The sequence below is a fragment of the Ursus arctos genome, unplaced genomic scaffold, assembly GCF_023065955.2.
Source record: "Ursus arctos isolate Adak ecotype North America unplaced genomic scaffold, UrsArc2.0 scaffold_26, whole genome shotgun sequence".
Classification (NCBI taxonomy): Eukaryota; Metazoa; Chordata; class Mammalia; order Carnivora; family Ursidae; genus Ursus; species Ursus arctos.
Window position 1 is genome coordinate 29715617 of NW_026622941.1, and position 21371 is coordinate 29736987.

The 21371-nt window shown below is 35.8% G+C and overlaps 1 protein-coding gene across 1 annotated transcript in view; it reads right to left on the minus strand.

The window, feature by feature from the left end:
* Nucleotides 1-21371, minus strand: part of SYT10 (synaptotagmin 10) — a 54409-nt gene that overhangs the window by 23145 nt on the left and 9893 nt on the right. The window contains exons 2-3 of the mRNA XM_026502118.4: nucleotides 18539-18896; nucleotides 4418-4985 (exon numbers count right to left, since the gene is read on the minus strand). Coding sequence (XP_026357903.2) covers nucleotides 4418-4985; nucleotides 18539-18896 — 926 coding nt within the window. The remainder of the gene's footprint in view (nucleotides 1-4417; nucleotides 4986-18538; nucleotides 18897-21371) is intronic.

A 21371-nucleotide genomic window follows, 5' to 3' on the forward strand; every position in this document is an offset into this window, starting at 1 on the left:
ATATTTCTCTACTAGTGCAAGCAATGACTGGCTTGCCATATTTCTGGTATATAGTGGGATGACCCTTAAAGTGAAAATTAATTTTTTGCAAAGAATAAAGACATACCTTTTATTTCCTTTTTTCTCAACTTTTCTTTTTTATTCCCAATCTTGAATTTTAAAAACCTTGCTAATTTCTGATAAAAATATTAATACTTCTTGTATAGAAATAATTAGTAATGAAATTACAAATACAAAAGATGTGACTTTTGTTTCAACCTGATAGGATTTTGGACAATAAAATATTCCTGCTTCATTTTGCATATGGATTTATGCCACACACTGAATAAATTTTTAATTTTTTTTACAGAAAGTGGTTGATGTTCACAAATAGAACTAAGCATATATTTATTAATTTGTAAACAACAGGGCACAAGACTGCATTGTTTTCCCCCCTCTGGTAGTGGCAGATTTATACTTACATTCGGACACTTGACCTTCTATGAAAATTTGCTACATTAGTTTATTCAACAAGTATTTACTGATTAATTACGAACTGCTCATATATGCTGTGAAGAATACAAGAGATGTAGAAGATGATTTCTGTCTTCCTGCTTAGAGGCAAGAGGAAGACATAAGACATCTACTTGGAGAATGTTTAAATGAATGCCACAGATGGCACTTCCACTGGCAGATGTTAGCTTCTTTCCATCTCCATTGCTACCAGCCTCAGCCAGTCTATTTCATCTAATCTAGGCTGCCATGTTAGACTCCCACCTGACCCCTACATTTCATAAACACCCACTCCCACCCAGGGTACACACAATGCCATGGTAGGTAACGGCTCCAGTAGCTTCACTCTCCTGATAGAAATTAAATAAATATAAACCTCTATATCAATAAAATGCTTATTGATTGTAGTTTAAATAGAACATTCTACTTTTGGTTCCCTTGAGTCCCTTCTTCATCTCATATTCCCAAACTCACAAGCCTACTATTTTCCCTCCGAAAATGTTCTAGAACTTGCTTTCTTCTTCCTCATGCTGTTTTTCTCTTCAAGAAACGTCCCTCTCCTTTTTTCAGAATTCTGTCATCCTCATATGGTGATCTTTTATACTATATTCATATTAGACATAATTTGTATGAGAGAGAGAGCAAATGTGTGTGTGTGAGCAAGACCACATTTGTGGAAGTTATCAGGAAGATATTATATAGTATTATTTATATATTAGCATATACTTTACTTCTTTACTTGTTTCTTCTATTAGACTAAAGTTCTTGACCAAAACTTGTATTTTACTGGTCTTTATTTCCACTTTAGAACAAAGTATAAGCTTTGTACATAGAAGGTTCTCAGTAAATCCTTATGTAATCAAATTGAAGTTATTTGAACCCAATGCTGTAGAAAAAAAAAATCAATTCCATTTAATGAACTGGCCTAAGAAGATTTTTTGAATAAGGCCTTGGACAAGACTTTGGATACATGGGGAAAAAAACTGTGACAGAGACTCTATGATAAAAATTTGTTGGAATGAGACACAAAATAATTAAAAACAACAATCACAAAAAAGTAGCAACTCTGATTTCCATAGAGTTCTATTTTTAATAATTATATCATTGGCCTGAAGAAGTAAGAAGAGGTCCATGGCATTTCTATCAATATGATAGTAAAGCAGGACTTTATGATACTAAAGAAATTAATTAAACATTAAAGATATATCAACTATTTCAAGTTGATGACAAAATTTTTTGACTAAATTTTAGAATTTTTAAGTTGGAGGTTTGCAGTATATAAAGGTACTCTTTTAAAAAACTCATACATGGTTAGTTCAAATAAGAACCTTAAATTGTAAGAATAGCTTCAGATCTATGTTTAACTAGTTATTTATGCGTATTTGTCATTAGTGTCTCCTGATATAAAGAGAGCTAATCTTTTAATTCAAATATATGTTTTATCTGTTACATAAATTCTTTTAAATCTATGTTCACATAGTTGGATCACCTTTGCAGGTTTCTACAAAACTTGGGTAAGTGAAGATAAATGACTACAATTTTTTTTTTTTATTTCTTTCCTTTCTTTCTCCCTCTCTGGGGAAAACTCTACATTTCTGTATGAAATTAAATGTGTAAGTTAAAATGTGTAAGAAAAGATAGTTTCTTAAGCAAACTTCAACCCACATTTTTTCACTTTATTAATCTGAAATATAAAATTGCTTAATTATTTTTCAAAAGCTGAAGAGAAGCTTGACTTAAACATTACACTAACCATAAAGATGATGCTGGTGTATATTGTGAGCTTTGGTGTCACAGTCAAGAAATTTAGGCTTCATTACTATCTTCCCAACAGAAAAGCCATAAGCCGTATCTAGAACAATGTGTGGCTCAATGTTCCAGTTACAGAGCAATGTCATTTGGCTAGAATAATTTCATAATATATTTTATTATCTACCGACTTCTTTTTGTATCCAGAATATTGAAATGAAAATATCTATAGATGTACTCAGAATAAAGACACCCCCAAAGGTGGCCATATCCTAATTTCTTGAATCTGTGAATATGTTACCTACATGGCAAAAGGGACTTTGCAGATGTGATTAATATTATTATGAACTTTGAGATGGGGACATTATCTTAGATTACCCACATGGGCTCCAGAACATGTTTCAAAACAATTTTTTTGCATCCCCATTACTTAGAACATGCCAAACCCATAGTAGGCACTTAGCAACTATTTGTTGAATGAATAAAAGAAGGAATAATATAAGATTGGGGAACCAAGAAAGAAATAACGTAACAACTAATTAATTATTATCTGTATTTGTAGAATTCTAGGTGTCATACTTTTTAAAACAGTAAAAATCACTGGTCACCATTTTTTTCCCTGTAGGAATAGAAGGAATAAGGTGAAAAACACCATGAAATCAAAAGAGCCCCAATGTACCTTTGAAATATGATCCAGTTTGAAAATTTCTTCTTTCTTCCCTAGAAATGTGGAAACTGTGGAATAAAAACCTAACAACTGAAAATGTTATGATGATGCAATGCAACAAATTGGAAGTATAAAATTTTAAGTTACCTTATCCATCTAATAATTATAATGAAAATATAATTGACCCCAAATACTGATTTTAATTAGTAAAACACTGATGGAAGAAAAATAAAAAAGGAATTACTTTGAATTAAAATATGTTTCAGATTTTTAAAATAATCCCTTATCTGTATTAAAAACTGCTACATTTTAAGCTTATAAATTTTGGTAAAATTTGGACAAAAGATGGTAAATACATAAGGACAATCTGGTGGTAAAAAATTAAATGACTCCATTGAAAAATCAAGAAATCAAGGGTGCCTGGGTGGCTCAGTCGGCTAAGCATCCCACTCTTGATTTCTGCTCAGGTCATGACCTCGGGAACATGAGATCAAGTCCCATGTTGGGCCTGTGCTGAGTGCGGAGTCTGTTTAAGATTCTCCTTTTCCCCTCTCCCTTTGCCCCTCCCCCTCTGGCTCCCTCTTAAAAAACAAAACAAAACAAAACAAATCAAAACAATTCTGCAATCTAACGTAAGCAACCAGTTCTCTAGTTCCAATTCCATAATTCCGTCCTAGACACATAATCTCAAATAAAACAAATTTATGCAACAAAGAACACAACAATTTTTAGTATAACAAAATTTATGCCTAACACAATGTCCAACAATAAGAGAATGGTTAGGTAATAGATCATATATTTAAACATCACACACACTAAAACAAATGTAGCATGAAAGAAAATCAGTGTGGAAATTTTTAAACTTAGTTTGATCTCAATAATTTTAAAACATGTATAGAAAAAATTTAGAAAGCAATATGCCATAATATTACACATAATTGGTAGCATTATAGAGTATTTTAATTTTGTACTGCTTTTTACTGTTTTCCAAATTTTAATTGTTAAAGTTATTACTTTATATTCAGAGAAAGTGTTTTGCAATGAAAAAGAAAAATTCTAATATAAACCATCACTTACAATCATTCAACATTTCAAATTTTGTAATCATGTTTGTTTCATGAAAGCCTCTGTAGGAATGGGCTGCTTTAAACTCAACCAAGGGCTTTTCAAAATAGCATCAAAGTACATTTTAGGTTTGATCTGAGGAACAAAATCTTCCTAAATAATGAAAGTCAATATGAACTATGAGGTGGTTACAAATAAATATTTTATAAGAGAAAATACCTACTATTTTTGGTAACTTAAAGAGCTATTTTTAAATTTATATAATCACTAGAATTGTGTTAGGTGCCTGAATTATTATTATTTATTTAATCAAATCCTACCTTTGCAGGTTCTTAGCATATAAATTATATAACTTTGTAAATTTACTCCAATAAGCTGGGTGATAGTTTTCTATACCACTGCAGGTCAAATAAAAACCAATATATTGGCGGAATTCTTACTTACTGTGGTAGCACAATGAATATCTTTCCACACTGTGGCTTCCCTGGAGAGATCAGAGACTTCAAACAAATTATCAAGAATCACTTCCCCAATCATGTCATGTCTAGAAAATCTGTCAAAATCATATACACTGAAATGTAGTTTTCGGTTGCTTAGTTGATCATATGCTACAGGAAATTGAAAAGTTTCATCAAATAGAGGATTTAAAGTCTTTCTGTGGACACGGGTCTGAAATTTCTTTTTCCTATCTGGAAGAAGATACATCTTCACATAAGGGTCAGAAGTGCCTGTGAAGTCTTTAGCAGGGAGATCTAAGGCTTTGATGATTTTAACAACTAGAAGTTCATTTTCATAGTCATACTGGAGGGTGAAGTTAAGTTTCCCACAGGTTTTAATATCTTCTTGCCTGTTGCCCTCCGAGTCAACTGATTTCTGTTTGTAGAGCTCTGGTTTTATCCTCCCAATGCTGGTTGTTGTTTCTCCTCTTTGTAAAGCGGGTTCTGTGCCCATGCTAAAATCAACACTGGAAACCTGCATTTGCCTTGGTAGGTGTCTCCTGAAGGAATTGTGGCTGTACATACACACACACACACACACACACAAAATAATTTAGGAAGATCATTTTGATGACAACATTATATGGTGGCATATAAACTTTCCCCCACACCCAGGATAATGAAAGCATTTCATTTGTATCAATAGACAGGCAGACACACACACACACACAATCAAAGAGCTACTTTTGAAAAACGGGAGAAATGCAATATTCAAAGGAAAAGGCTTCTAAAATGATAGAAGCACCTGAAACACTCAAATGTACATTTTTTATGAGCTTTTGGAATTTTGTACTCTCAATCACAAGCATATAATTACATACAATTGTAAAAAAACGTGATTACCAACAAAGTTTAGTAATTCCACAAAATACCATGAATCATCAATCACCTGGTTATATCTAGCTGTAAGTCTTATGTAGACAAATCATTCACATGGCTGGTTTCTTTATATCTGCATATTTGTGTCTCATGAATCTCATGTTTACTGACTACTCCATTACAATAAAAAACATAAGTCCACCTATTCTTATACTGTGTTAATTATTTCTAATACTTAAGATAACTAAATGAATATTTACTCGTAAAAAGAATATATAGTGGTGACAGCCAAAATTAGTACATTTTTCTTTTTTCAACATGGAGTGGGCTTCAGAAATCCTGAGGATTAAAAAATGTAGAGTTTTAGAATTTGGGGCCAACATAATAGAGTGTTTTAGAATTCAAACTGACTTTCCTATTATCACTGTTACTATTCATCTAGTCAACATTTCCAGAACACTGGCTATATCAACTAACCAGTACCTTGTAAATGTGACTTGCACTAAGACCTGCTTCTCTTCTACCTCCTCTGTGATTTCTGGCAGGAACCATATCAATTTATGTGACTACTCGATGCTTAGTCCCAGGTCTTTTGCTCTTTATTCTCCTTGGTCTCTCCATCAGACTAATCATTTCTCGGACTATAACTGTCATCTTAAATCTGATGGTTCTCTGCATATATCTCAGATATATAAACCTCTAGTTCCATATTTCTATATCTCTAAGGCAGATTTCTAAATGGTTATCTTAATTTTGCTCCAAATTCAAGCAAAATCATTATTTTCTGCCTTTTACTCCCAAACTGGTGCTCCCTTCCACAATCTTAGAAAATAGCTCTAACATTTTTACCAGCCAATTATGCTTGGAAGCCTGCATTATGCTTTTGAATCACTTTCCTTTATTCATGAGATTTACTCAATTTTCTAAATCTTGTTGATGTTTGCTTTGAAACATCCCATACACTTGTCCATTCTGTTTCATTTCCATTGCTACTTAGTCAAGATCCTCATCGCCTAATACTTGGCTTTCTATACTAGCCTTTGGCTGGTTTTCCTTCTTTCAGCTCTCTCTTATACTTAATATCTGTCTAGCACTTACTTCAAAATCCTGTACTCATTTCTGTTGTTTATTACATCAGGTCCACATTATTTTTTTACAGCAAACACTAAGTAATACTGAGGACATTGCTTAATGTCCATTACTGAGGACTAATACTTGATTCATTGATGCACACATAAGGACTGATTTAAGAGGGATAAAAAAGTAGTGATAGCCAGGAGTAAAATACCTAGCTAAGATACCATTTGAGAAGTAGTTTGAGGAGCTGAGCATGTTGAACCTAGAAAGGACAGGAATCTGACTTCTAATATCTGAAGGACTGTCATGGCAGAATTAGTAAGAATCAGTGGACTTCAGTTTAATATAAGGGGACATTTAAAAATATCTAGAGCTGTCCAAAATGGTGAAGTGATGAACTTCCACAAACATAAAGGGGACATTTAAAAATATCTAGAGCTGTCCAAAATGGTGAAGTAATGAACTTCCACAAACATAAAATATAAAATATAGAAACAAAGGTTAGATGTTGAAGGAAAAGGTTTCTGCCTTAGGTGAGATGCTAGACTTCTAAGTGTTTTCTCCCACTTAATTTCCATGATTCTCTATCATTCTGTGATTCTTTAATAATTTTATTCAAGATGTTATTATTTCTATTAATTAAATATAATTTTATTATGCAAACTTTAAATTATGTAAAATCAGAATTATAATCTGACATGTTCCAAATTCATTCTCTTACATTGAATTGGCTTATTTTCTATTAATTGGACTGAAATACAAAAAAAGTATTTTTTTGTGTGTGTGGCACTTTCCATATTTCCTTTTCTTGTTGTTGTTTCAAGTATTTATTTATATTCTAGTTAGTTAACATACAGTGAAATATTGGTTTCAGGAAAAGAGTTTATTCATCACTTACGTATAATCCCTAGTGCTCATCACAAGTGCCCACCTTAATGCCTATCACCCATTTAGCCCATCTGGCCACCCAACTCCTCTCCAGCAACTCTCAGTTTGTTCTCAATAGTTAAGAGTCTTTTATGGTTTGCCTCCTTCTCTTTTTTTTTTCTCTTCCTTCCCCTATGGACATATGTTTTGTTTCTTAAATTCCACGTATGAGTGAAATCATATGGTATTTGTCTTTCTCTGACATTTCTCTTAGCATAATACACTCTAGCTCTGTCCACGTCATTGAAATGGCAAGATTTCATTCTCTTTCATGGCTGAGTAACATTCCATTGTGTGTGTGTGTGTACCACATCTTCTTTACCCATTCATCAGTTGACAGTCATTTGGGCTCTTTCCATAATTTGGTTATTGTTGATAATGCTGCTATAAACATTGGGGTGCATGTGTCCCTTCAAAATAATATTTTTGTATCCCTTGGATAAATACTTAGTAGTATAACTGGTGAGTCATAGGGTATTTCTATTTTTGACTTTTTGAGGAACCTCCATGCTGTTTTCTAGAGTGGCTGCACCAGTTTGCATTCCCACCAGCAGTGTAAGAGGGTTCCTCTTTCTCCGCATCCTCACCAACATCTGTTCTTTCCTGAGTTGTTTATTTTAGCCATTCTGACAGGTGTGAGGTGATATCGCATTGTAGTTTTGATTTGTATTTGCCTGATGATGAGTGATGCTGAGCATCTTTTCATGTGTCTGTTAGCCATCTGTATGTTTTCTTTGGAAAAATGACTATTCATATCTTTTGCTCATTTCTTAGCTGGATTATTTGGGGTTTTTTGGGTGTTGAGTTTGATAAGTTCTTTATAAATTTTGGATACTAACCCTTTATCAGATATGTCATTTGCAAATATCTTCTCCCACTCTGAAGGCTGCTCTTAAATTTTGTTGATTTTTTTCCTTTGCTGTGCAGAATCTGTATCTTGTTGAAGTCCCTATAGTTCATTTTTACCTTTGTTTCCCTTGCTTCCAGAGATGTATCTAGCAAGAATTTGCTATGGCTGATGTCAAAGAGGGTGCTGCCTGTGTTTTAATCTAGGATTTTGATGGTTTCCTGTTTCACATTTAGGTCTTTCATCCATTTCTAATTTATTTTTGTGTATGGTGTAAGGAAGTGGTCCAGTTTCATTCTTCTGCATGTTGCTGTCCAGTTTTCCCAAAGCCGTTTGTTGAAGAGACCATCTTTTTTCAATCAGATATTCTTTCCTGCTTTGTCAAAGATTAGTTGACCATATAGTTGTGGGTCCATTTCTGGGTTTCTTTTCTGTTCCACTGATCTACGTGTCTGTTTTTGTGCCAGTACTGCCTTGATCATTACACCTTTGTAATAGAGCTTGAAGTCTGGAATTTGATGCCTCCAGCTTTGCTTTTCTTTTTCAAGATTGCTTTAGCTATTCAGGGTCTTTTGTGGTTTCATATTAATTTTAGGATTGTTTGTTCTAGCTGTGTGGAAAATGTTGGTGATATTTTGTTAGGGATTGCAATAAATGTATAGATTGCTTTGGGTAGTATAGACATTTTAACAATATTTGTTAAATATGAGCATGGAATATTTTTCTATTTCTTTGTGTCTTTCTCAATTTCTTTTATAAGTGTTCTATAGTTTTCAGAGTTCAGATCCTTCACCTCTTTGGTTAGGTTTATTCCTAGGGTCTTATGGTTTTTGGTGCAACTGTAAATGGGATCGATTCTTTGATTTCTCTTTCTGCTGCTTCATTATTGGTGTATAAAAATGCAACAAACTTTTGTACATTGATTTTGTATCCTGTGCCTTTATTGAATTCGTGTATCAGATCTAGCAATTTTTTGGTGGAGGCTTTGGTTTTTCTACATAAGTATCATGTTGTCTGCGAATAGTGAAAGTTTGACTTCTTCCCTGCTGATTTGGATACGTTTTCTGTTTGTTGTCTAATTGCTGAGGCTAGGACACTAAACAACTATTTAAATATCATAGAAATGGTACAGCTAATACCATTCTAATTCCTGATATTCCTTAGCACTAATCTGATAATGGACTACCTTTTATTTCTTTAAGCCTGTGTATCTATTCTTGATATACAGGATTAGGGGCTTAAATTAGGGACAGGCAACCATTAGAGAGTATTTAGGAAAGTAAGAAGAATTTTAAAAGGAATACAAGTTCAGACCAACCATAGTACAAATCTCACTCCCTTCACTTGCCAGTTGCATGACTCTGGGCAGGGCCTCTCAGGCTTCAGTCTGGAAAATGGGTGTAATGGTATTACCCACGCCATAATGTGTGGTGCAAATTACGTGAAATGATGCATGCCAAACATTCAGCCCTTTGCCTGGCATATAGTAAATACTCAACAATACTAGCTATTAATGACAATAAAAATGATGATGTAAATTTTAAAAAATAATAAAGGAATAAAAGTAATATATGTTGTGAATTATGAAAGGGTCTAGTATAACTTAGTTCTATATTCAGTTTACCTAAGAGATTAGGATATTTTGTTAAATAATTTAATATTTCTGACCAAATCACTTTCACTTATATAAGATTTTTAAAGAAAAATTTTATAAACAATATCCCCCCAAAGGTAAATTCCTTATTTTTATAGATTGATTCCATTCACACTCACTTATACTTTTCAATATCATAAAATTTTAATCTTCTATCCTCTCCCTAAAAATCAGTAATTTCTTTCTTATGTCTCTGAATATAACTATACAGCTGTAAAGCCCCTCCAGGAGGAATCAAAGAGTAGTAATGTTTTTGTTCTAGTAAGCTAGTGCCCTAATTATAGGGTAAATAGTGTATATTCTAAGTCATAATTTAGCTAGTCAGTTAGGAGAAGCTTTAATTATTACAATGCTAAGCTACTGCCATGACAAAACAGATCTTTTTCTTCTTGTTCCCCCCACTCCACAAGCCCCTTTTCTTTTTCTCTTTTGGAATGACACAGTAAGTGGCTAGTCTCACACAAATATACAACCAATCAAAGTATACTCCACTTGATTATTACTGATCTCATTCTTACCCTTCAAACCTAGAAGGGCAGCACCCAAGTACTTCTCCAGGTAGGAAGGAAAAACTTTCCCTATCCTACCTGGAACATTTGACAGTAGCTGGAGTCAAAATTACTTGATGCCATAGGAATAACATGCATCAACATGGTGATTTTTCAGATACTTATTACCAACAGATCCTTTCCTTCAAACAAAATCAGAAGCCATAAGTTGACTATGTAAAGACAGAGCTGTTCTGGTTGTTGTGTGGGTAGAGTCCTGAAATCTCACTGGAAACCAAGCCAGCTTTTCTCTACTCCCCAAAAGAAGGTGCTTGAAGATCATAACACTGAGGTGAGGTGGGAAAAGGGCTGACCTGGAAATCAGACAGTTTGCTCCCAGCTTCCCCGTGAAGTGAGAGCCACTTTGGGCAAGTCACTTAACTTGTTTGAGCTATATTGTCCTTATCTATAAAACAGTCTTTTCACAGTGTGAAGACCAAATGAGATATTAAATAAGACAACTTTGAAAACCATAACTTCTCATACTCGGTAACTGTTATTATCATTAGAATTCAGGACACAAGGAGCTGAAGTGCAAATACCATAATGAATTCTCTGGTTTTGACCATCGCAAGCCTAGGGTGGTTGTTCGGGGGTACACAGGTGGCACAGAGTCATTCCTGTGTGAGCATGTCCTGGGCCACAGCCCTGGATAACACTGGCCCTCTAATTCACTCACGTCTTAGCACCTAGCAGTTCTCTTTTCCTTAAATGGGAAAACTTTATATGCTCCTCCTCTTAGCTGCAGTGTCTTTTTTTTTTTTTGAGATTTTACTTATTTATTTGACACAGAGAGAGAGCACAAGTAGGCAGATAGGCAGACAGAGGCAGAAGGAGAACTACGCTCCCGACTGAGCAGAGAGCCCAATGCGGGGCTCGATCCCAAGACCCTGGCATTGTAACCTGAGCCAAAGGCAGATGCTTAACCAACTGAGCCATTCAGGCATTTCTTATTGCAGTGTCTTTACCATCTGTCAAGCTTACCTTAGATATTGCTTGAGAATTCAGAGGAGAAACAAAAATATATTTAGCAGCATTTTATTGATTTATTCAATATGTTTATAAGGAATTCATCTCTCCTTGTTTTTATTAGTAATGAACTTTTTATCAGAAACTATCAGCATATATTAGAAGTTATAGGGGCGCCTGGGTGGCACAGCGGTTAAGCGTCTGCCTTCGGCTCAGGGCGTGATCCCGGTGTTATGGGATCGAGCCCCACATTAGGCTCTTCTGCTATGAGCCTGCTTCTTCCTCTCCCACTCCCCCTGCTTGTGTTCCCTCTCTCGCTGGCTGTCTCTATATCTGTCGAATAAATAAATAAGATCTTAAAAAAAAAAAAAAGAAGTTATAGCCCCATTTCACAGTTAAGAAGACTTAAATAGTAAGACTAAATCAAGTTTGTGGTAAACTAAGTTTTCATCTTTGTTTCCTGTTTTCTTCTATTCAATTTGAAACAAGAACATTCAATACACAAAAATCTCAGCAAAAAAACCCCCACGCAAACAAATACATGTAGTGCCAAGCCTAACCAAGGCAAGGCACTGCATATATGAAGGCAGACTGAGTTCTATAATATGTCACAGTGCATTTTTAAAAATAAAAATTGGACATCAGCAAAATCCTCTATATCCTTCATTTCTTCTTTGAATGTTATTGCTCAGCAGAAACATGTTTTTTCTCTAAGGACATGGTTTCCTCTGTGTCCCTCTCATGTGGTGGCTGATAATTGTTCCCCACAGTTCCTGTTCCACTAGCCTGGAGGTGGGGCAGTTGTGCATTCATCTTGTTCCCCATTGTCGCTCTGACACCATTCTCCCTTCATCCACGTCTACCAGCCCTGAAGCTCAAGTCAGCAAGTCACATTTCCATTATTACTTATTGTTAGTCATCTATTGATTAATAAATAACTCCTTTTAAAGTCTTCATTATTTTCATTTCCTGGTTCACTAACACTCTTTGATAGTGTTTTTGTTCTAATTTCTAGCAATGCACATGTTTCTTTCCACCTTGTGGCCTCTAGGTTCTTTGAACTCCCGTCCTGCAATGATGCCCTTTACTTACTGAAATTACTACCATGTACATAGATTTTATCATCATTAGCTACAAACTCTCCACAACCCCAATGTCATGCATACTTCTTTCTGATCAACATCTCTTATCTTTTTAGCTCAGACCCTCTTATACCCCTCAGACAACCTTTCCAATTTACCAGAACCTCCAATCTGTGACCGTGCCACCATTTCATAATCCCTACTTCCCTGATATCATTTCCCTCTCATTATCCAGCTTTAATTTCCTGGCTAATCATTAGTGTAACTCTCAGGGACACATCCCCAATTCTCTGTTTCTCTCTACCTTCTTAGTTGCAGGACAAAAAAAAAACTGCAGCTCTGGTTGAATTCAAGCCTCCATCATCTCCACACCTGCACACATGCAGGTAGAATGCAATTGGAGAAAAACATAAAATAACTGTCACTGTTCCACTTTAAGTTCATGACCACATTTCTCATGTAAACCCTAATGCAGCACAGTAATCCCTTCTCCCTCTCAATCTCCTAGATTTGCAAGACCATTTCACACCTTCTCAGCTTTCTACAAACCTCCATCACCCTTCTTCCTCATGCTAAGTCTCAGTTAATGACCTAGTTTTCCATTTCACTCAGAAAAATTGAAGCAAGGAGCAGAAACCTTCCACAGACACCATCTCATCAACCCTCTTACCAGCATCTGTAACCCATATATTTTGCCTTAAAGACACTCCCTCCATTTATATATTAAATCCCATTTTCTCTAATGTCACCTTCAAGAATATCCCCTCTGATTCTTGCATTATTATCCTCCCTCTCCATTGGATCACTACTATCAGCATAAAAGCACACCGTTGTTCCTCCTATCTTAAAGAAAACCTCGTACCACTTCCTCTCTCTGTACTACTCTGTTTCTCTGACACATTTGTAGCAAAACTCCTTGAAAGAGTTGAGGACAGTCTGTTCACTGTCCAATTTGTTTCCTTCTATTCTATTTAAACATACTCTAATTAGCTTTACATCTGCTCAACTCCACCATAACCACTCTTGGAAATATGAACAATGTCTCCCCTGCATTGTTAAACTCACAGGGCAATTCACAGTCTTCATCCCAGCCAGCCTTACAAGGGTCACTTAACAATCTCTCCCTGTTGTTTACATACACTCTTCACTTCGCTTCCAAGTTATACCCTCCTGGCTTTTCTCCTATTTTACTAGTCTCTACTCAGTCTGCAAACTGATGTCTGCAAACAGTGTATTGAAATTACTTGTTTTCACATTGGTCTTCCATTCCTCAACCCTTTTGCTAGCCGGTGGTCTTTATAAAGGCAGAGACTATGTATTATTAATCTTTTCATGAATTTCATACTAACATATACTGGGATTCAGGAAATGTTTGTTGGAGTTTGTATTAAAATAATTTACCCTAGGGGGTACCTGGGTAGTGCTGTGCATTAAGCGTCGGACTTTAGGATTTGGTTCAGGTCGTGATCTTAGTGTCCTCAGATCAAGCCGCTTGTCAGGGCTCAGCACTGAGTGTGGAGCCTTGAGATTCTCTCTCCCTCTCCCTCTGCCCCTCCCACTCGTGCTGTCTCTCGATATAAAATAAATACATAAATCTTTAAAAAAATCATTTACTGGGCACCTGGGTGACTCTGTCAGTTAAGCATCTGCCTTTGGCTCAGGTCATGATCTTAGAGTCCTGGGATAGAGTCCCCTATCGGGCTCCCTGCTCAGCGGGGAGTCTGCTTCTCCTTTTCTCTCTGTCCTTCCCCCATGCTTGTGCACTCTCTCTCTCGCTCTCTCTCTTTCAAACAAATAAAATCTTAAAAAAAAATCATTTACCCTAATACTTCTGTTACTAATGAAATCAAACATCCCAAGAATGATTTATATTATAAAGGAGGGCCCAGTCAATTTATTAGTGTTTATAAAGAGGAGATGGTATTTATCAGGGCCAGAAAACAAACTCTCCAAGTTTGATTTTATTTTATAAGGTTTTGTCTCTGACCTTGGTACAAATAGACATCCCATTTCAGAAAAGAAGTTGGTGTTTTTATTGAAAACATGTTTCATGAAAAGGCTTATTTAACCATGTCAAGCACCTGCACAGCATGTTTCATGAAATTTTAATTCGAAGAGATAGATCTCAGGTCCTCACAGTTTTGGGTAAGTGTGCTTCTTGATATCCTAGCTAGGTATATATCTTTTAAACTCTCCCTTTGTGTAACATCTTGCTTTCTATTCCTTACAGTGCCCTGCAATGGATAATTGCAGTTTTTGCTATCTTTTCAGAGGAATTTAATTTTAAAAAAAATCTCTTAAACTGTACAATCCAATTTTATGTATTTTTACATAATTCTTTCATTTCTCTTATGTGATGATTTAAAAAATTACTTTTCTAAGCAACCATAGCTTCTTGTAAATCCAAGCACACGTATTAGTCAATGATTTCTTCCCGTGGACATTCTCTTCCTTTTGTTCATGTTGAATTGGCTCTGCCTTAGGTTTCCTAATTATTTTTCAGTAGGTACTTAGAATCCTCTCTAACAGTGGCTAACCTACATAATTCCTCATCCTCAACAAATTATTTTGCCACTTATTATTTTCACCTCTTCTGGGCACCATTAGTGAATGCACAGAAAATTGGTTCTCATACTCATCCTGGGAATATTACCATCATTAACCTCTCTCTAATATGGGCAGTTTATCTCACCACCTGATGCTGTTATTGAAGGAGCAAAGTGAAGTGGAGAGATTGCCAATCAATCAAAAGCATCACTTGATGCTTATTAGGTACCTATACAGTGATAGAAATTAGGAATGCCGAAAAGTAGGCTGCACAGCCTTGTTCTCTGAGAACTTAGCATTGAGTCTAGCAAGTAGCTAATGGCTCAATATTAGGACAATAAATAATTGCTAGATTACCACTATGGCTTTAAATAATAAAAGATAATAGCTTATAATTGGGCAGAGAAAGTAGACTCTCCGATGTATTTTCCTTAAACATCTTATAGTAGATAAACAGGTCACCATTCTAGATGTGGGAAGCAATATAAGCAAAAGCACAGACACGGAGAGGTGAGGTCTACAGGAGGATAGTAAAAAGACCAAGCATTCCTCTTGTTGGCAATCATAAAATATCCATTTGGATAGATAGATGAGGTCCCCAAATTCATTTATTTTTTTAAAAACCAACAAATATAGCCTGAGTTCCTACAGTATTTTGTCTAGGTGTCAAGAGCAATACCAAAGTGAATTTGGCAGATTTTCTGCCTAAGAAAGCAACACAGAGCTATGTGTGTGGGGGAATATGGAATTAAAATGCTTGAATGGTAGCTTGGTATCATCAGATTGTAATGGTTCAAGGCAGGCTTTGCAAAGACTTAGGCTACACTTGCAATGATTTGAAGTGTCACAGTGCTTTTTATAAGGGATCTTAGATTCTTCTACAGCTTCTCTCAGGCTTTTGTCTTTTGTTTGTTGTTTGCTCTTCCCTGATTTTTATCATGCCTTAACTATTATATTAGTTTCCAAATAGATGTCTTTTTCTAGATGTCTTTTCCAAATGTCTGTCCTATAAGCTATTGCCAAATTAATTTTTCTAAAACACAGCTCTTTATACAAGGGACTCTTCTGCGGCAAATATTTTTTGACAGCACAGAACTTGAACATCCTGGCCATGATTTCAAGGCCTCTCATACTTTGATTCCAGCCAACTCTCTCTTCTTCCTTTACTCCTCAACTAAATTCTGTTTTCTGATCAAGGTATTTTACCTGCTGTTTTCATGGCAACATTTCCTATTCTATGTCTTTTTGCATAAAATGTTTCCATCTGGGATGCTCACCTTCTCCCAATTGCCATTCATGTGAATGCTTAGTCTCCTTTAGCCTCTGCTTAATGGACCTTCTCTCAGCCTCATGCTGAAAATAATTCTTCTGTTCTCGGAATTCCACATTCCCCACCACAGTTTGCACTTATAATTCCTTATATTGAAGTTGGTCTCACGTGTCTTATCTTCGCATAATGTTGTAAATTTTTTTCCAACTTCCTTGGATTTGCAGAGTGGATGGAGTATGCATAATACCTGATGATGCCCATTAGTAAATATCTACTGAAAAAGACTACTGGATGAACGAACAATCAATCAAGACACAGGCTAGAAGAATGTTACTAATGAAGCAACACATGGAAGCCTCCTGGCTGTTTGGCCTCTGGCAGGCTGATGGGGCCAAATGTCCAGGAACTTGAAAAGGAAGATGAGAACTTGGAAAATGTGCCAGTTTCCAGCAACGCTGTTAAGTTCTGGAACAATCAAAATGTTATGAAATTATAGAGACAAATAAAGCTTTAAAGGGTAAGATGTTTGTCATCTACTGTCTGAACCAAGTCAAAGTGAGTCCTAATGGCAGACTGGAGCTGACATAGCCTAATGAGGTGATGAAATCAATTAAAGTTAAATTAATTATGTGTGTGTGTGCATGTGTGTGTGTATGTGTGTGGTTTGATTTTGCTACGTTTCAGTGAAAAGTTAAGATTTGAGCAGAATAATCTGATTTATGATAATGTACCTTTGATCTCTGTGTCCAAGTGGGCTGCATAATGAACTCAGCAGTTTCCTCCTCCTTCTATATAAGGTAATTTCTAGTATGATGAAGAAATTAATGTAGATGAGGGGTTTTAAGAACTAGATATAATCAAGTTTTCTGCAAGGGATTCCTTTCAGTGCCAAAGAGATTAAAATCATGACTCTGGTCATTCATAATAACCACTTACAATTTTAGATTTCTGAGTAGAATGAACAGGAAGATACCCTTATTTTTCATCGGTCCTCAGCAGACTTTGTAACCAACATCTTTGATTTCAGAGAACTATATCCCCTGGGCTTTGATGCTTAAAATGTGAAACCATCAATGGGGATAAATTTGAATTCTAACTTTCGTCAGCTGCATGACTGTAGGCAAATTTTTAAATCTCTCTGAGCTTGGGTTAACTCACAAGTAATGCGAATAATTAATAATACTGACTTCATGCCGGTTGGTAGAGGGTTAGCAGGAAGGGTGCCCGGCACAGTGGTTAAATTGCAAGTGCTCAAAAATAATTCTTTCTTTCTTCCTTTCCTAGCCACTCATATAAACAAGGAAATTCAAAGAGGCAGATGCAATGATATCGAAGTTCTAGCAAAACTTTGAATTTCTATTCCACTTTTTCTCTTAGAAAATACGAGATATGTATAATTCAATCTTTAAGTTTTTTTTTAAGATTGAGAGAAAAATCGTCCTTATGTAGGGTGCACTTATCAGTTAAAGGAGCTGAATAATTCTGGATGCTAAGCTCACTGATGTACATAGCTGCTGCTACTATTTAAAAAAAGTTTTGTAAATTAATTGAACATTTTTACCCTAAAATTTCTGTGCGCCTTTAAGGCTTTATTTTCACAAAAATATATTTTTCTTTTATAGTTAACGCAATTTGAAATACACTATAGCAAAATACTTTCATTCGAGCAATCTTTTGCTGATGTTTCCAAGCGGAGTTAAAATGTATCTCCACAAAGAGGCCCCCCTTTAGCCTCCTTTTGTGTACGCTCTTCAGTACGCTCATGACATTCACCAGAACTCTGGCAGAGCTTATCACACTGCCCCGTGTAAGAGTTTGGTCTCTGTGGTTTCAAATAACATTTTCTAGGGGTTCCATGTTGATGGTGTAGTTACTAAACAACTGTAGACTAAACATGAGTCCCTGTTAGTCAATTTTGACTGTGAAATTCTAGATGATTTCATGACAGACATTGCCAATGGCTGTTTTCTCGATATTTATCGGTTGACTTAAACTAAATCGAAAGACTGCAACTAGCAACTATCCAGCCATGATATTTCAAGGGAAAGAGTTAATAAATAATAATCTGTAGTTACATGATTTTACTGAGACCTCAAAATCTACTGAACTCCTTTCTTGGTACCGCTCCCTGTTTGGTTCCTTTGTCCTCAGTTTCTCTCATGCTTACTTACTCTGCCCTTTTCCTCCTTATTCAATTATGTTTCCTATGTCCTTCTCATTTCTCCTGTTTGTCTTTTCTTTTCTCCTTTCCCACCTCAGTTTTTTTCTCTTACACACACACACACACACACACACACGCCCAGTTTTATGTATTTGATCTTTCCTTACCGGGATGAAGACGTAGGCTCAGTAGTTTGTCTTTGCACACGTGCATGTTTAATTAAATGCTCTTTTAAAGCAGTTTGGACTTCTGCTGGGATGTCAGGGGAAGTGTGGCTGATTTTTATAGCAGGTTCAATAACTTTTAGAGCTGGCTTTTCATTTTCTTTAACTTCTTTTTTCTCTTCAGTCTCAAAAACTTCAGTAGGAGCGCTTGAAATGCTCTGTGGAAGGGTACTGATGTTGGAAGTCACTGGTTTGCTTTTCCAGCAAGGCCAGCATAGCTTCCAGAAGACAAAAAGTGAAACAACCAACAAGGCCAGGCCACAGAAGCTGACAACCACTGCTAACAAGCTGACCGAAATATCTGGAAAAAAATTACAATGTAAAGAAATATTAATTCACTGATAGTGTAGATAAAAGAGCAGCAATGGTGAGATAATTTACATTATGATTATTATTAATAGCTTTCTGAGTGAGAGTTTCAAAATTTACTTTTAAGTTATCTTTGTAGGGAGAAAAGATTAATAATTGTGCCTGGAACTTCTCAAAGAAGATAGATGAAAATTTCGAATTGTACACAGAAGAAGCATATTACTTCCAAGAACACTATAAGGGGTCCAAGAGTTTGCAGACTGAAGGGTGGCAACTTGCAACCTGCCTTGAAATTATGAAGCTTAAGAAACTGGGGAAATGCATACGACAGGAAAGGCTTCTGTTTGCTTCATCTCTCATCTAAAGATGCAAACTTCTCACTCTTGAAGCAGGGAATAAGGTTAAATATCTGCATAAACCACTTTCTAGAGTCTAAATGAGGACGACATGTTGCTAATGGAGAATGGGTATACTAGTAGCTGTATTTTTAAACTCCCCAGGCCCTTTCTGATAACCTTGCATGTTCCTACTTTCTAAAGTCTCAAATTAATGATGTGTTACCTAAGTATCTCTAAAATAGCCTTACTTCAAAATATTCACAAGCTTAATACATGCTCATTATGTAAAATAGCTTAAAGAAATAGAGTGAAAAAAAAGTAAGATTGAGTAAATCAATGAATGGGAGAGAAGAAACAAATCTCCTGTGCAGAAGAATTCCAAACAATTTACACAGACACTCTGCTCTCAAGGAGGTGGAACACAGCTCCCCACTCCATAAGTGTGGGCTGCACATAGTGACTTCCTTCCAAAAAGGAGAGTATGGGAAAAGGTAAAAATAAGAAAGGGGGTAACTCTACAGTGGAGAAACCTCACCTGGCTGATCAAGGAGAACATCGACAATAATGAATCATGTTGCTAGTATGCACCCCTGGTAAGTGATGAAAATGGCACTCTGCCTCTGTGGGCTTCCTCCCCAAACCCATAACCCAAGTCTAAATATTAGAAATAAAGAAGACAAATTTCAATAGTTGGGCATTCTATAAAATATCTGACCAGTACTCTTCAAACTGCCAAGGTTCTCAGATAAAAAGACAGTCTGAGAAACTATGACAGCCAAGAGGAGATTACAGAGGCATGACAACCAAATATGTGGTACCCTAGACAGAGTTCTGGAATAGAAAAAGGATATTAGGTAAAAACTAAGGACATGTGAATAAAGTATGGACTTAAATTAACAATGTATCAATACTGGTTCATTAATCATAACAAATGTCCCATATTAATGTAAAAGGTTAATAACAGGAGAAACTGGGTGTGGGGTATATGGGACCTCTGGACTATTTTCCCCAATTTTTATGTAAATCTAAAAGTGCTCTAAACAGTAAAGTCTGTTTCTAAAAAAGTTGATATCCCACTACCCACTTCCATTTTCAGCCTCCTAAGATAACCAATGTTAGCAATCTGGTGTAATAGCTCTCTTCAAAACCAAATAGAGTTCCTGTAAAGGGAGATTTCTCTAGATGTAAATAACCTTGTAATTTTCTTTTACAACTTTGCTTGGCCTCAATGTAAAATATGAATCCAATATCTTTTATTTGTTAAAAAATAAAAATGGTAGGAATATGTTAGAGGCTGAATTATGTCTGTCCCTTCATCCCTTCCACTTTCTTATGTTGAAGTCCTAAAGCCCTAGGGTCTCGGAATGTGACTGTATTTGGAGACAGGGCCTTTAGATTAGTAATTAAGGCAAAATGAGTTCATATGAATAGGCACTATTCCAGTGACTCGTGTCCTTATAAGAAGAGGAGATTAGGACAAAGATACTCAGAGAGAAAGACCATGTAAAGACACAGGGAGAAGGTGGCCACCTACAAACCAAAAAGGGAAGAGGCCTCAGGAAAAAAATCAACCCTCCTGACACCTTGATCTCAGACTTCTGGTTTCCACAACTGTCCAGGATTTCCACCCCTCCCTAGAAGCAACCTTGATCCCAGTTTGGTGTTTATCTGTCCAGCCCAAGCACGAATAAGCAAAGATATTTCTTAAAAAAACAAACAAACAGACATACAAAACCATAGAAGTATTTAATATACTTTAAAAAAAACATAAATATATTGCATATTTCTTCAATTTGCTTTATTTTTTTATTCAATGGTCCTTGAGGTCTAACTTCATCTCACATAGTATTCTCTAATACTTCCTCACAACAGATATCTAGATTATGCCCAATATTTTGCTGTTACAACATAGCTACAATGAGAGTCCTTGCACCCTTCTTCTTGTGCATATTTGTGAATGTTTCTCTAAGGTAAAAATCTAAAAATAGAATTTCAGAGACATAGGTTATGCACATATTTAATGTTATTAGATATTTCCAAAATAACTCCAGAGTGACTATAACAAAAACATTATGTGAATTTACCGGTTCCTACAGTCTCAGAGAAATGGTGATGTACTTTAATTTTCA